The sequence below is a fragment of the Cheilinus undulatus genome, linkage group 17 (assembly GCF_018320785.1).
Source record: "Cheilinus undulatus linkage group 17, ASM1832078v1, whole genome shotgun sequence".
Classification (NCBI taxonomy): domain Eukaryota; kingdom Metazoa; phylum Chordata; class Actinopteri; order Labriformes; family Labridae; genus Cheilinus; species Cheilinus undulatus.
The window spans coordinates 32,702,627-32,714,090 of NC_054881.1; the positions used below are offsets into that span (position 1 = coordinate 32,702,627).

Consider the following 11,464-nt stretch of genomic DNA (forward strand, 5'->3'; position numbering starts at 1 on the left):
TTTGAAGAAAATCCCTCACAGTGTTGTGTCACACTGCTGTGCACGATCACGTTTTAACAGCATCCTGGAGGGCACATTATCATGCATTGCACACTGGAAGGGCACCCATTCAGGGCAATTGATCAAATATCGCCCCTCTGGAGGGACAAGAAGGCGCTTTAGCTGTATTTTTCAACATTAGGGTGACAGGAGGAGTGATCAACAGCCCCCTCCCCCAGTCCACCACTGCTGATGTGGGTTTCCCAGGAAATAGTGAGTGAAAGGGGAAAATAAAAGTGAAGGTTTTCAGTTATTCAGAGCTCAGATTGCACTCTGAGTCAAGGAGCAGAGCAGAGGGATAGAGCTGAGGCGAGGTGAGTGTTAACAATCAATTATCTTATTAGTTGCTTTTGGTGACACAAGGAAAGTTGAGTGATATTTGTTTATGTGGCTAAAAGTCTTCATTCAGGCTCTCTAAAAATGAAGCCGACTCCTTTTCAGCCTTTATTCATGTGCAGGCTGAAATAGATGCTGCTTATACAGCCTTGAACAGACCTGTTTTACAGGCTTCATGTAGTCAGAGGTCACAGTCAGTGGTACAGGTTTACTCTCAGGTTAAACGGGATAATGGTTTTGCTTCACAATACTTTATTTTATTTGAAGATAATGTCATGCTGGGCTCACTGGGGAACGCATTGTTTTTTTTGTTTTTTTTAACGACCTGTTACCTGGCAGCTTTCATCTGTGCTCAAAGAAAAGATGGCTGAATGCACATGCATATGATCGAGAGGGAGGAAATGGAGTTGACAGTCTTCACAGAGGTTGCTGTGAGAGATCTTGGATTTGAAGATGTCTCATCTCTCTTAAAACAGTTTATTGTCTTGCTCCTGTCGTTTCCTTGTGTCTCTCCATGCATCCGATGCACGAGGAAAAGATGTTGATGTAACTAAAGAGACATAATGCACAGCATATGGAGGGAGACTGCAGAAAGAGAAAGGAAGTGGTTTTTCTGTTATTTCTTGAATGTCAGGTTTATGTGTGAGGGAGGCTGTATGTGTGTCTGCATGTTGAATCAGTATAATACGAGTGGTTTCACATAGGATTTGTTAATTTATTTAGGGATGCTTCTTTAATAAAACACAAGCAAAGTTTTTGTGGGGGAGCTCATATTAATTAGCACGTTATATGAGCTTTGGCTTGGACATTTCCATTTATCACACTCTTCCTCGTTGTTTCACACCTGTTTGTCTTCCTCTTTCTCAGGTTGTTGTACCTGCATGCACGTTACATATTATCCCCTCCACAATCTTGAGTTCAGAAGATGAGTCATCGAGCGGGCGAAGTTCAGCACAGAGGAAAGTCTCCTCCACCTAGCTGTGTTTCTCTGAGGAGTGACAGGTCTAAAGATCCTCCTCCATGCTTCAGTAATGAACCAGAACCTTTAGACACACAGTAAGAGCACTTCTTTTTGATCACCAAATTGTCAGGCTACAACAATTTATGTTTTAAGAACAAGTGTTGTCAGAAGGATTTATCAGTAATACCTTGTCTGAATCCTTGGTAACAAAAAAAGATGTCCTGGGCATCAAAACAGGATGATTTTCTTATATACTTGAGATATTATTTGGTGAAGCTCATCATGGCTTTCAACCATTAGAGTATAAGCTATGGTGTAATTCTCCTTGAATCTCCACAGAATATCAAAGGGGTCCGTTTCTGTTTCCACGGAGGAGCAGCCCTCCTGTCCCCAGTATGATGAAAGTCAGAGACTGCAACTATCTCATCAATCCAGCACTATAATAAGTAAGACTGATGTCACTGTGCCTGAAAACACGACTCTCTGATTCATTACTTTTGTTGGTGTGAAATTCAGTTAATACTATCGTTAATATATTTGAGTTTAACTTAATGGTTTAACTTGATTCTTGTTTCCAGTTTATTCTCCAGATTTTTCTTAGAAGGTATGCATGCATTAAGCTCACTTTTATACTGGGCCAAGCCCCTTCAGCTAGACTGAGTGTCAAAACATAATGAAACATGGCTGCCCTAAGACTAAAATGGGAGTAATATGGACTAATATCTTCAGATTAACAACAGTGGGTCTCTACAGAGGTCCATACAGTTCACTAATGACAAAGTAGCCCGTAGACATTGATATGTTGCCAGAAATCAGGTTTCTTGGCATTTACATGGAGTGCACTGTACCTGATTCCAAACCCAGATAGATCAGCAACAGATATTAAACTGAAGTAACTCCACACTAGGGGATCAGAGGATGTACAAAGAACAAAAGAGTATAAGTGATATTCATATAATTTTCCTTATTTCTATCACATACTTCAATCTTTAACATTTATGCCACTCAATGTAGGCCAACTTAAGTGACGATAACTGGAAAGTGCGCACTGAACCAGGAAGTCCTCTTCCGCCATGTTTGGTATACAAGGTCGACCATAAGGGGGGATAAAGGGGAGGGCTTTAAGTGGCCCAGCCAAATTGGGGGCCCATAGAGGTCAGCAAAATCATGGTCCAGTGTAAAGTTAAGCTGTGATAATCTTTTTTTTTCCTTAATAGAATCACTCATAGCAAAGCAATAAGTATTGATGGGTTTATGCTGTACTACTATATAGCCTTGTTTTTAAAATGTAAACCCTTTTTCTTCAAACAGAATTACCTCTTACTGGTAATGTAAACAATGTGGATGGGTACACTGATCCAAGCCGGAGAGTAATGTCAGACTTTATAGCTAAGCCATGATGTGCAAAAACGTCAATATGCCAGGAAATAAAGCAGAAAAAAACTGGGACAGCTTTAATGGAAAAGAATTAAATGATTGTGAAAAGAGGCATAAATGGACAGATAGTGGAAAATATGGATTGAAAGAGGCAAAATGGGCAGAAAAGTATTGAAAATTGGTTAAAAAGTGTTCATAAAAATGGGTTGAAAGAGGCAAGAATGAGTGAAAAGTGGCAAAAAATGGTTAAATGTGGGTTGAAAGTGGCAAAAAAGGACAGAAATAGTGATAAGAAGTAAAAAAAAAAATAAAAAAGGTTAAAATACATGAAAAATTCTTAAAAACTGGACTGGTTAAAAATTGGCAAAAATTGATGGCATTAGTGGTAGAGAGGGGTTAAAAAGTGGCTAAATGGATGAAATAGTATTGAGAAGGGGTTAAAAAGTGGCAAAAATTGTTGAATAGTAGTGAAACAGGGTTTAAAAGTGGCATAAATGGAAAAAAATAGTGGTTAAGAGAGATCAAAAAGTGGCAAAACTGGACAAAATATTGACAAAAAGGGTTTAAAAAGTGACAGTGGCAAATGAATTACAGCAGTGGTGAAACAGTAGAGTTTTAATAAAATGATATTTTTGTTTTAATTCATAGTAGTAATAAAAAATTGAATATTTTATAACTCAGTAAAGGATTTTTTTCTTTCTTTCAGATCTGCGGGAGGTTACAGATGCATATAAGACTAGTCTGAGGACTAGATGTGAACATGTGACTGAAGGAACTGATGAGGAAGGAAGTCGAACCCTCCTGAACAGGATCTACACTGGGCTCTACATCACAGAGGGGCAGAGTGAAGAGGTGAACACCCAACATGAAGTCAGGCAGCTTGAGACAACTTTCAAGATGGAGCCCCATTATGAGACTCAAATCAAATGTCAGGACATCTTTAAAACCTTACCAAACCAACGGGAAGACATCAGAGTGGTTCTGACACACGGCGTCGCTGGTGTTGGAAAAACCTTCTCTGTGCAGAAGTTCGCTCTTGACTGGGCAGATGGCTCCGAAAACCAAGATGTCAATCTGCTGATTCCATTTTCATTCAGGGAGCTGAACTTGATTAGAGATGAGCGGTACAGTCTTCTCCAGCTGCTCCATGTTTTCCATCCAACATTACAGAAGGTCACAGCAGAGATGCTCGCTGTCTGTAAACTTTTGTTCATCTTTGATGGCCTGGATGAAAGCAGACTTTCTTTGGATTTTCACATCAGTGAGGTTGTGTCTGATGTCACACAGAAATCATCATTAAACATACTGTTGACAAACCTAATCAAGGGGAATCTGCTGCCTTCAGCTCTCATCTGGATAACTTCTCGACCTGCAGCAGCCAGTCAGATCCCTCCTTCATATGTTGACAGAGTAACAGAAGTACGAGGCTTCACTGACACCCAGAAGGAGGAGTACTTCAGGAGAAGGTTTAGTGATGAAGGTCTGTGCAGCAGAATCATCTCACACATCAAGACATCCAGGAGCCTCCACATCATGTGTCTGATCCCGGTCTTCTGCTGGATCACTGCTTCTGTTCTGGAGTACATGATGACCACAGACCAGAGAGGAGAGCTACCCAAGACCCTGACTGACATGTACTCATACTTCCTGCTGGTTCAGACAAAGAGGAAGAAGAGCAAGTATGATGATGGACCGATGAGTCCTCAGGAACTCACTAAATCTGACAGGGAAATTCTTCTGAAGCTGGGGAGGCTGGCGTTTGAACACCTGGAGAACGGAAACATCATGTTCTACAAAGAGGACCTGGAGCGGTGTGGTTTGGATGTCAAAGAGGCCTCGGTGTACTCAGGAGTTTGTACTGAGATCTTCAAAACAGAGTGTGTAATCTTCCAGAAAACAGTCTACTGCTTTGTTCATCTGAGCGTTCAGGAGTTTCTGGCTGCAGTGTACATGTTCAACTGTTTAACAAACAAGAACTCAGCTGTAGTGGAGGCTTTCCTGGAAGAGGACAATAGCAGCTATGATGGGCAGAACTTTTACCTGGATGGTTTCCTGAGGGATGTCATGGAGAAATCCCTGATGAGCCAAAACGGTCACCTGGACCTGTTTGTTCGCTTCCTTCATGGCCTGTCTCTGGAGTCCAACCAGAGACTTCTAGGAGACCTGCTGGGTCAGACAGACAACAGTCCAAAAATGATCAAGAGAGTCATCAACAACCTGAAGAGGACCAACAGTGAGGATATTCCTCCTGATAGAAGCATCAACATCTTCCACTGTCTGATGGAGATGAACGATCTCTCAGTCAATCAGGAGATACAAGACTTCCTCAAGTCGGAGAACAGATCAGAGAAGAAACTCTCTGAGATCCACTGCTCTGCTCTGGCCTACGTGATTCAGATGTCGGATCAGGTTCTGGATGAGTTAAACCTGAAGGAGTATGACACATCAGACCAGGGACGGATCAGGCTGATTCCTGCTGTGAGGAACTGCAGAAGGGCTCGGTAAGGCCAGATGTGTTTAAATATGAGTAAATGATGTATAAATACATATTTAAATTCTTTGAATATAGATTATTCATTTTTTAGGATTCCTGTAAACAGTGAATAGTGTTCAGCTGAAATATCAGAAAACGTATCGGGATGAAAACATCATGAGTTACGTGATTACAGTAGTTGCAGCCCTGGTGAAGGCTCATTGAGGTGCTAACCAAGATTACCGTGAGATATCACAATGTAGGATGTTGAAACAGATTGCCCGATGAGCCTGTGGGTGTTAACAGAGTCTAAATGTATTTCTGATGTCCTACTGCAAGAATAAGACAAAACAATGTTTAAAAGTCTACAGGTGTATAAGAGAGCAATTATAAAAATTGTTCTATGTTAACAATAGTGACTTCAGATGAGCTGAACCAAAAAAGATTTTAAAAAGCGAAACATAATAAATGAAGTGTTTGCCATTAAATGCATGAGTGAAATAATCATACTTCCCGCAGATAACATCATGATGCAATGTAATATGCCGCTACAGATTCACTTTCTGTGGACTATCTGAGACTCACTGTGAAGCTGTGGCCGCAGCTCTGAAGTCCAACCCCTCCCATCTGAAATATCTGAACCTCAGCAGAAACAACCTGCAGGACTCAGGAGTGGAGCATCTCTGTGCTGGACTGATGAGTACCAGCTGTAGACTGGAGACACTGATGTAAGAACACAGGTTTCATTTCTCTGCACAGAGTCATATGATGAGAAAGATGTGAAGGCAGGGCTTTGGGTCTGTCAAGTGTTAGGGCAGTTTGTGCATTGCAAATAAAGTAGATCAAATATCTTAATATTACTAAAATGAAGACTTGACATTTCTGTTTTAGGCACCTGAACAGCTCATGATACATTCTTAATGTACATTGAATTAAAAGGTAATCTTAATTCAACCATCAAATAATAACTGATTTATTTCAGTCAGGTTAGACTTAAATACAAGTAAACACATTTTCATTTTACAAATTCTGATGAAGGAGAAATGTGCAACAGCTCTGGTGATTAGACTGCATCATGATGACTTTCTGTACTTGAAGGGGTAGTGAGGCTGACGGCAGGAATAGGATACCCCTATGGAGTATAGACACTGGTGATGGTGTTGATAAGGAATCCAGGATCAGATAAGAAGCAGACTTTTGAGAAGCTGTGATACATAAGAGGTGGCTTGGAGATGAGGCAAAGAGATTAGGGAAGACCTATGAAGATCTGGACTAGATATTAATGAACTGAATGGAGGTGGCTTGGGTGGAGACCAAATGATCCAAAATATGATCTATAAAACAAAGGCACAGTTAGAAAATACCAGAAATACAGCAGGTTTTTTGGTGTTATGGGACATTACAAGTTTCACAATGATTTTATGGTATCAAAAACACCTGTGAAAACACATATAAGGTGTTATTACTTTATGTACTACTGTAGTAATCAAGCATGGTTTACAGATTCCCACAGCACACCAAGACTTGCCCCAAGGCACACCATTTGATAACCACTTATATATTATAATATAATTTGTTTATATTAAGTGAGGGGCTGGATGATCACATTCTTAACATCACAAAGTATAGAAAGAACTCTGGGTAGGTCCCAAAAAAGGTCTGAAGATATGCAGTCGATGCTGTCACAACTTTATTGTTTACTTTTTTTTCTTCAGTTTGGTGAGCTGCAGTTTGTCAGAGATGAGCTGTTCTTCTCTGGCCTCAGCTCTGAAGTCCAACCCTGCCTATCTGAGAGAGCTGGACCTGAGTAACAATCCTCTGCAAGACTCAGGAGTGGAGCTACTCTGTGATTTCCTGAAGAGCCCAAACTGTAGACTGGAGACTCTTAGGTCAGTACACTTATTCTTTGTGCCTTTTGTTTGTATCTAATGTGTGTGATTAACAGTTGTACAGTCTTAACATCCTGATGTATCATAAAATGTATGGAGTTATACAGTCCATTATGTTAATCATTTTTCATGTTTTGTGTTTAAATTTATTGTACAGTCATGGAAAAACTTGCTGAAAGTGACTGCTGTAGATTGTTAAAGTAAATTAAAGTTTCACAAGGCAAGGTAAATTTATTTGTAGTGAACCATTCATACAACGAGCAACTCAAAGGGATTAACACTGTTAAAAACATGGATTGAAATTTATAACTCTGTGAGTGTTTGGATGGTATCTGTAGAGCGCTGACATTTTAATGTCCTACAAAAACAAAATGATAAATTCTCTGCTTATTTAAGTTAGTTATATTGTTATGGTTACACCTAAATGGATGGTTGATCATTTTCATTTGCAATTTGTTTTCTTTATTCAGATTAAGAGACTGCAGTTTGTCAGAGATCAGCTGTTCTTCTTTGGCCTCAGCTCTGTTGTCCAACCCCTCCCATCTGAGAGAGCTGGACCTGAGCCTCAATGAGCTGCAGCATTCAGCAGTGATGCTGCTGTGTGATTTTGTAGACAGTCAAAATGAGAGACTGACTCTGAAGTAAGTAACTTTGAATTTAGCCCATGCTGGTATCTGCAGTGTTACAATAAAACTCAGTTCAATTAGGGGAGACTACTTGGTATAGTGAGGCTTAACCCTTTATGGTGAAAAAACCCCAAAACAAAACAAAACATGAAATATATTATGCATATAAAATATTATAAATGGAAACATTTATCATTTAAAATTAGTATTCATTTAGACATTACAGAATATTTAAAATACAATATATGTTTTCTATACACATAAAACGTCAAAAATGAATCAACATGCTGCTTTTCCATAAAACTAAAGACATGGGGCATGAAGCAGGGACAGGTCAAGTCTCACAGAGCCACTTGGGGCAAGTGCACTGTCTCCTGACAAAGACGGTCAAGGTTGGTGAGGTTATTTTTAGATTCTGGACTAGGCAAGACATGATTGGCTTTAGAGTACTGTATTAGTAATGGTAATAACACCTGTCTCATCGTATAGTTCCAACAGAAAACCTGAGAATATCAAAAATATTGAATTACCAAGTGATTTTGTAGTGATGAGGCTCTCAATAAAGATAAGAAACTGATTTATGCCATTATTATTTTTCCTGATTATTACATCAGAAAACCTAAAAAAAAAAAAAAAAAAATCACAAATATCAATTTCTAAATGAATTTAAGCAGAACTAAGCCCACAGTAAAATATTAAAACAGATATAAACCACATTAGTATAATAAAACTGTTAAAGGTTTAAAAAAACAAATCAAAAATCAAACATATTTCAATCATTATTCCTTGAGAATTTTTATGAATTAGCAAAATTTACCACTGGATCACTCTTGAATTTTTTACAGATATGTGCCACCATCTAACTACTCAATAGAGTACTATTATTCTACATTATAATAAGGTATTTGTCAAGTAAATTTCCTTAGTATGGCTCGCTAGATGATATGGCCATATGTCCTAATACAGACACCATTTTACACCCCTATACAGGTGTATGATCAAACATGGTTACTTCATTTCTGATTGATTAAAATCATGCACAAATAAAACCTACCATGATTTAGGATACCAACTATTCACCTGTATAATGTGTGAGTTTCATCAACTTACCATGGTTAGCTATTCATGGTTAGTTATGGCCATTTGTGTGGGATGCTTCCTGTATATTCCTGTGCTTGCTGATGTGTGTTGGGTCAGTAATCTCAGACTGATAATGTACTACAAAAGGAAACAGGAATACTTTTAATGCTGAAATCCACATCCCCTGTGTGCAGATTCTACATTTTTGTGTTGAAAGCTACTTTACATGATGACCACTTCATCTGTGATCAGAGCAGTGCTGAAGTCCCCACTGCTTATTGCACTGGATATTCTGGAAAATAAAATCATGAAGCCACTCTCAGTGTAGTCACTGTTTTCTGTCCTTTTCTGCCTTCAGATGGTGATATTTGTCAGAGTGTTTAAGGAGAGGATCATCTTTTTGATCCGAAAGGGAAAAGCAGCACCAGTGGTAAGTGTGTTACTTGGCCGTGATACAGGGAGACTCAACAGGTGAAGATGACTGGCAGTCCCCCTCTGTAATACACAGGACCTGGACCACCAAAACTTTTCTATTCTAACATATAATCTGAAATTTAGGTGCTGCAAGGCAAATATCAACCCTTTGATTTGGATAGAAATGTTTATATTTATTGCAGTGCCCCCTAGTGGAAATATCTAGTAGAGCAGGTTATTAATTCATTTGATTTTTGGGGTCATATTTGTTTGATTTGAAGGGATTTTAATTCAAACAACAGCCCCCATGTGTCACAAAGGGGAGATTATATCAGATATTCTCCAGTCTGTTGCAGACTATTTTAAGAGCCAAGTTATTATCTGACACAACTAAAGCTAAATAGAATACACTGAAGATTATGCAGCTTTTATTTTTGTAATGTTTTATCAGCTGATTGCAGTCATGTTAACACAGATGAGAACCTAAACAAAACAGCTGCTGGATGTTGTTATTTTTGTTGTCCGTTTAGAATTGGCTGGCAGGTCTGTAAAGTGGTGTTGTGTGTCAGCTGTCATTGGCCGTTGTTGTTTTAACTCCCAGTGGTGTCATATAAAGTGAAATTAGGGGATTGAAATCATTACTGAAGAGCGCTATCTTCGTTTTGAAATTCTGAATAATGTCAGTTCTGGCTTCCTTTTATCAAGGGCATTGCAGAGTTCAAAATGCACTTGTTTTTTTCAGTTAAAATGGACCTGCTGAATATCTAACTGCTCCATAGACAGCACAGTCTAGGCGTACAAGGAAGGGACGTCACAATCATGTTTATTTTATTTATTTATTTTGCTGCTGATACAGCCACAGATCATCTATGAGTGAGACTGAACAATGCATACAATCATACTTTTATTATAGCAGCTGGTCTAGTTTTGTGGTAGTAGTGAGTGTACTTTGTAGTGTATGGGGACCTCCTAAAGGTGGCAGTGTAACCTGAAAAAGGAGCACAGAAGTAATCCTCATTCCAACAACAACATGGTTTGACTCACTTTAACAGAACAGAGCAAGTCTCCCAAGGAGCAATGCAACAAGTATACAACAGCAAGTGCAACTGAGCAAAAAAAAAAAATGAGGATTCAATCACTCTAAGTTAACTTATGTGGATTCCTTATCACAGCTAGTTATAGATGGTAAAAAACTATTAACAGTGTGTAAAACTTAAAGAGCAAATAATCAAATGATTAAAAGGCCATAAGTCGGCAACAGTTGCTTGTAAGTTGAGGGGAGCACTGCTATTTTTATTAATGATGCCTTATGCTGTAGATTAAAAGTTTATAGTTTATTATATCACTTTTAATATCAGCCTTTTTATCTTGTCAGGTGTGCCTTTAACAGGCTTTGAAATAAACCAGGAATTACCATAAACACAGAGATGTTTGTTATTTTGTGTAAATTATCAAAATTGTCTCGTTTATCCTTTTCCTGAAATCAACTCAGTGTGAGTGAATGAATAGGCTTACACCAGTTCAGCAGGTGTGCCTAGATTCACCAGGGTGTTTTTCAGGTCATGTTTGTTCTATGAAAAAAAGCTTTTTGTTGTTTTGTGAGATTGTTTTATCTTGTCAGTTATAGAACTACACAAATCCTGCAGCAGTCATAAGGATCTAGTGCTTTTTTAAAATTCAGTTTGACTAGGGTGACCTGAGAATTTTAAAGAGTGCCTCAACAGAATAAAAGGTTAAGAATAGCCGTTTTATATATTGTATTGCATATTAAATACCGTACTGTGCATTACCATACAACTTTTGATATTGGTTTTTCTGCAGCTCTTTATTGTAGTACTCCATGCTATACCTTGTTTATAATGTGACTTTGTGACATGTTAATGGCAGCTGTTGGTAATATTATGTCTGTTGGTATATATTTCATTTTTTCATGTAAACCTATACTGTGTGTGTAGTGCTCTCTCTCCATAAATGGTTTTGTGTTTGAATAAAATGAACCATTTTACATTATAATGTGTTGTTATTTTTATAACTGCATGTAAGTGGTTGCAGAAAATGAAAACTGGTTTAGGCAACTAAAGGATGCAGTTATTGTTTAGGTCATGGAAATGCAAAGGTCCATATTTTACCCTTTTAAGACAAGTTAATATTGGTCTCAGACGTCCCCAAAAGATGCCTGGGAAGATTGTTGCTGAAAACACTCCAGTATTGGATTTTTTCAAGTCCAAAAACCCCTGTCTGGAGCTGTCTGACTCCGCCCCTGACTCCG

At 38.6% G+C, this 11,464-nt stretch overlaps 1 protein-coding gene across 1 annotated transcript; it reads left to right on the forward strand.

Moving 5' to 3' along the window:
• Window positions 1–301: 301 nt before the first annotated feature.
• Window positions 302–11,077, forward strand: LOC121525395 (NLR family CARD domain-containing protein 3-like). Its single transcript, XM_041811379.1, has 8 exons — window positions 302–353; window positions 1,243–1,431; window positions 1,676–1,782; window positions 3,420–5,214; window positions 5,741–5,914; window positions 6,902–7,075; window positions 7,546–7,716; window positions 9,140–11,077. The coding sequence occupies exons 2-8, from the start codon at window positions 1,301–1,303 to the stop codon at window positions 9,144–9,146; spliced, it is 2,559 nt and encodes an 852-aa protein (XP_041667313.1). The 5' UTR covers window positions 302–353; window positions 1,243–1,300; the 3' UTR covers window positions 9,147–11,077.
• The last annotated feature ends 387 nt before the right edge of the window (window positions 11,078–11,464 follow it).